Here is a 1,950-nt window from a genome sequence, read left to right on the forward strand (position 1 = left end):
GGGCACTCTGGTCGCTCAGTGGTCACTCATGGTCACTCAGTGGTCACTGTGGTCACTCATGGTCACTGTGGTCACTCATGGTCACTCAGTGGTCACTGTGGTCACTCATGGTCACTCAGTGGTCACTCTGGTCACTCCCCAGACCAACAAGAAGACCGGCCAGCCCATGATCAATCTCTACACGGACCGTGAGACCGGCAAGCTCAAGGGCGAGGCCACCGTGTCCTTCGACGACCCGCCCTCGGCCAAGGCCGCCATCGACTGGTTCGACGGTGAGCATCCCAAATCCCTGATCCCAAAATTCCCAAAAATCCTGATCCCAGAATTCCCAAATTCCCGAAAATCCTGATCCCAGAATTCCCAAATTCCCGAAAATCCTGATCCCAGAATTCCCAAATTCCCGAAAATCCTGATCCCAGAATTCCCAAATTCCCGAAAATCCTGATCCCAGAATTCCCAAATTCCTGAAATTCCTGATCAAATTTCACCGTGTGCTTTGACGACTCGGCCAAGGCCGCCATCGACTGCTTCGACGGTCAGCATCCCCAATTCCTGATCCCAAAATGCCCGAAATTCCTGAAATTCCCAAAAATCCTGATCCCAGAATTCCCAAATTCCCAAAAATCCTGATCCCAGAATTCCCAAATTCCCAAAATTCCTGATCCAATTTCACCGTGTCCTTTGACGACTCGGCCAAGGCTGCCAGCGACTGCTTTGACGGTCAGGATCCTGAAATTCCCAAAATTCCTGAAATCCATTATCCCCAGATTCCCAAAATTCCTGATGCCTGAATTCCTGAAATTCCTGATCCAATTTCACCGTGTCCTTTGACGACTCGGCCAAGGCCGCCAGCGACTGGTTCGACTGTGAGGGTCCCAAATTCTCCCCAGATTCCCAAAATTCCTGATGCCTGAATTCCTGAAATTCCCAAAATTCCTGATCCCCAAATTCCCAAAATTCCCGGTCCCTAAATTTCCCGAATTCCCCAAATTCCTGATCCCTAAATTTCCTGAATTCCCAAAATTCCTGATCCCAGAATTCACAAATTCTCAAAATTCCTGATCCTGAAATTCCCAAATTCCTGAAATTCCCAAGTTCTTGATCCTTGAATTTGCAAATTCTTGATCGCTGAATTGCCAAAATTTCCAAATTCCTGAAACTCCTGGTCCCAAAATTCCCAAATTCCTGATCGCTGAATTCCCAAAATTCCCAAATTCATGATGCTTGAATTTCCAAATTCTTGATCCCTGAATTCCCAGAATTCCCAAATTCCTGATCCCTGAATTCCCAAAATTTCCAAATTCCTGATCCTTGAATTTCCAAATCCTTGATCCCTGAATTCCCAAAATTCCCAAATTCCTAATCCTGAAATTCTCAAAATTCCCGAATTCCTGATCCTTGAATTCCCAAATTCCTGATCCTTGAAATTCCTAAAATTCCCAAATTCCTGATCCCTGAAATTCCCAAAATTCCCAAATTCCTGATCCTGAAATTCTCAAAATTCCCGAATTCCTGATCCTTGAATTTCCAAATTCTTGATCCCTGAATTCCCAAAATTCCCAAATTCTTGATCCTGAAATTCCCAAATTCCTGAAATTCCCGCTGCTAGTTCCCAGAATTCCCAAATTTCACTGCGTCCTTCAATGACCCGCCCCCAATTCCCATTTTCTCCCAATTATTCCCTTTTTCTCCCCAATTAATTCCCACTTTTCCCAATTAATTTCCATTTTTCCCCCAATTAATTCCCATTTTTCCCCCAGTTAATTCCCATTTTTTTCCCATTTTCCACTGCGTCCTTCAATGACCCGCCCCCAATTCCCATTTTCCCCCAATTATTCCCTTTTTCTCCCCAATTAATTCGCACTTTTCCCAATTAATTTCCATTTTTCTCCCAATTAATTCCCATTTTTCCCATTTATCCCAAATTAATTCCTGTTTTCCTCCCTTAAT

The 1,950-nt window shown here is 44.3% G+C and overlaps 1 protein-coding gene across 1 annotated transcript in view; it reads left to right on the forward strand.

Moving 5' to 3' along the window:
• LOC121343092 overlaps positions 1–272 on the forward strand; it is a gene marked incomplete at both ends in the record, with an annotated part of 10,220 nt that extends 9,948 nt beyond the window's left edge. The window contains one exon of the mRNA XM_041417944.1: positions 120–272. Within this exon, the coding sequence (XP_041273878.1) occupies positions 120–272 (153 nt within the window). The remainder of the gene's footprint in view (positions 1–119) is intronic.
• Positions 273–1,950: the final 1,678 nt, after the last annotated feature.

Source organism: Onychostruthus taczanowskii, unplaced genomic scaffold (assembly GCF_017590055.1).
Source record: "Onychostruthus taczanowskii isolate IOZ18803 unplaced genomic scaffold, ASM1759005v1 scaffold575, whole genome shotgun sequence".
In the NCBI taxonomy this organism is placed as follows: domain Eukaryota; kingdom Metazoa; phylum Chordata; class Aves; order Passeriformes; family Passeridae; genus Onychostruthus; species Onychostruthus taczanowskii.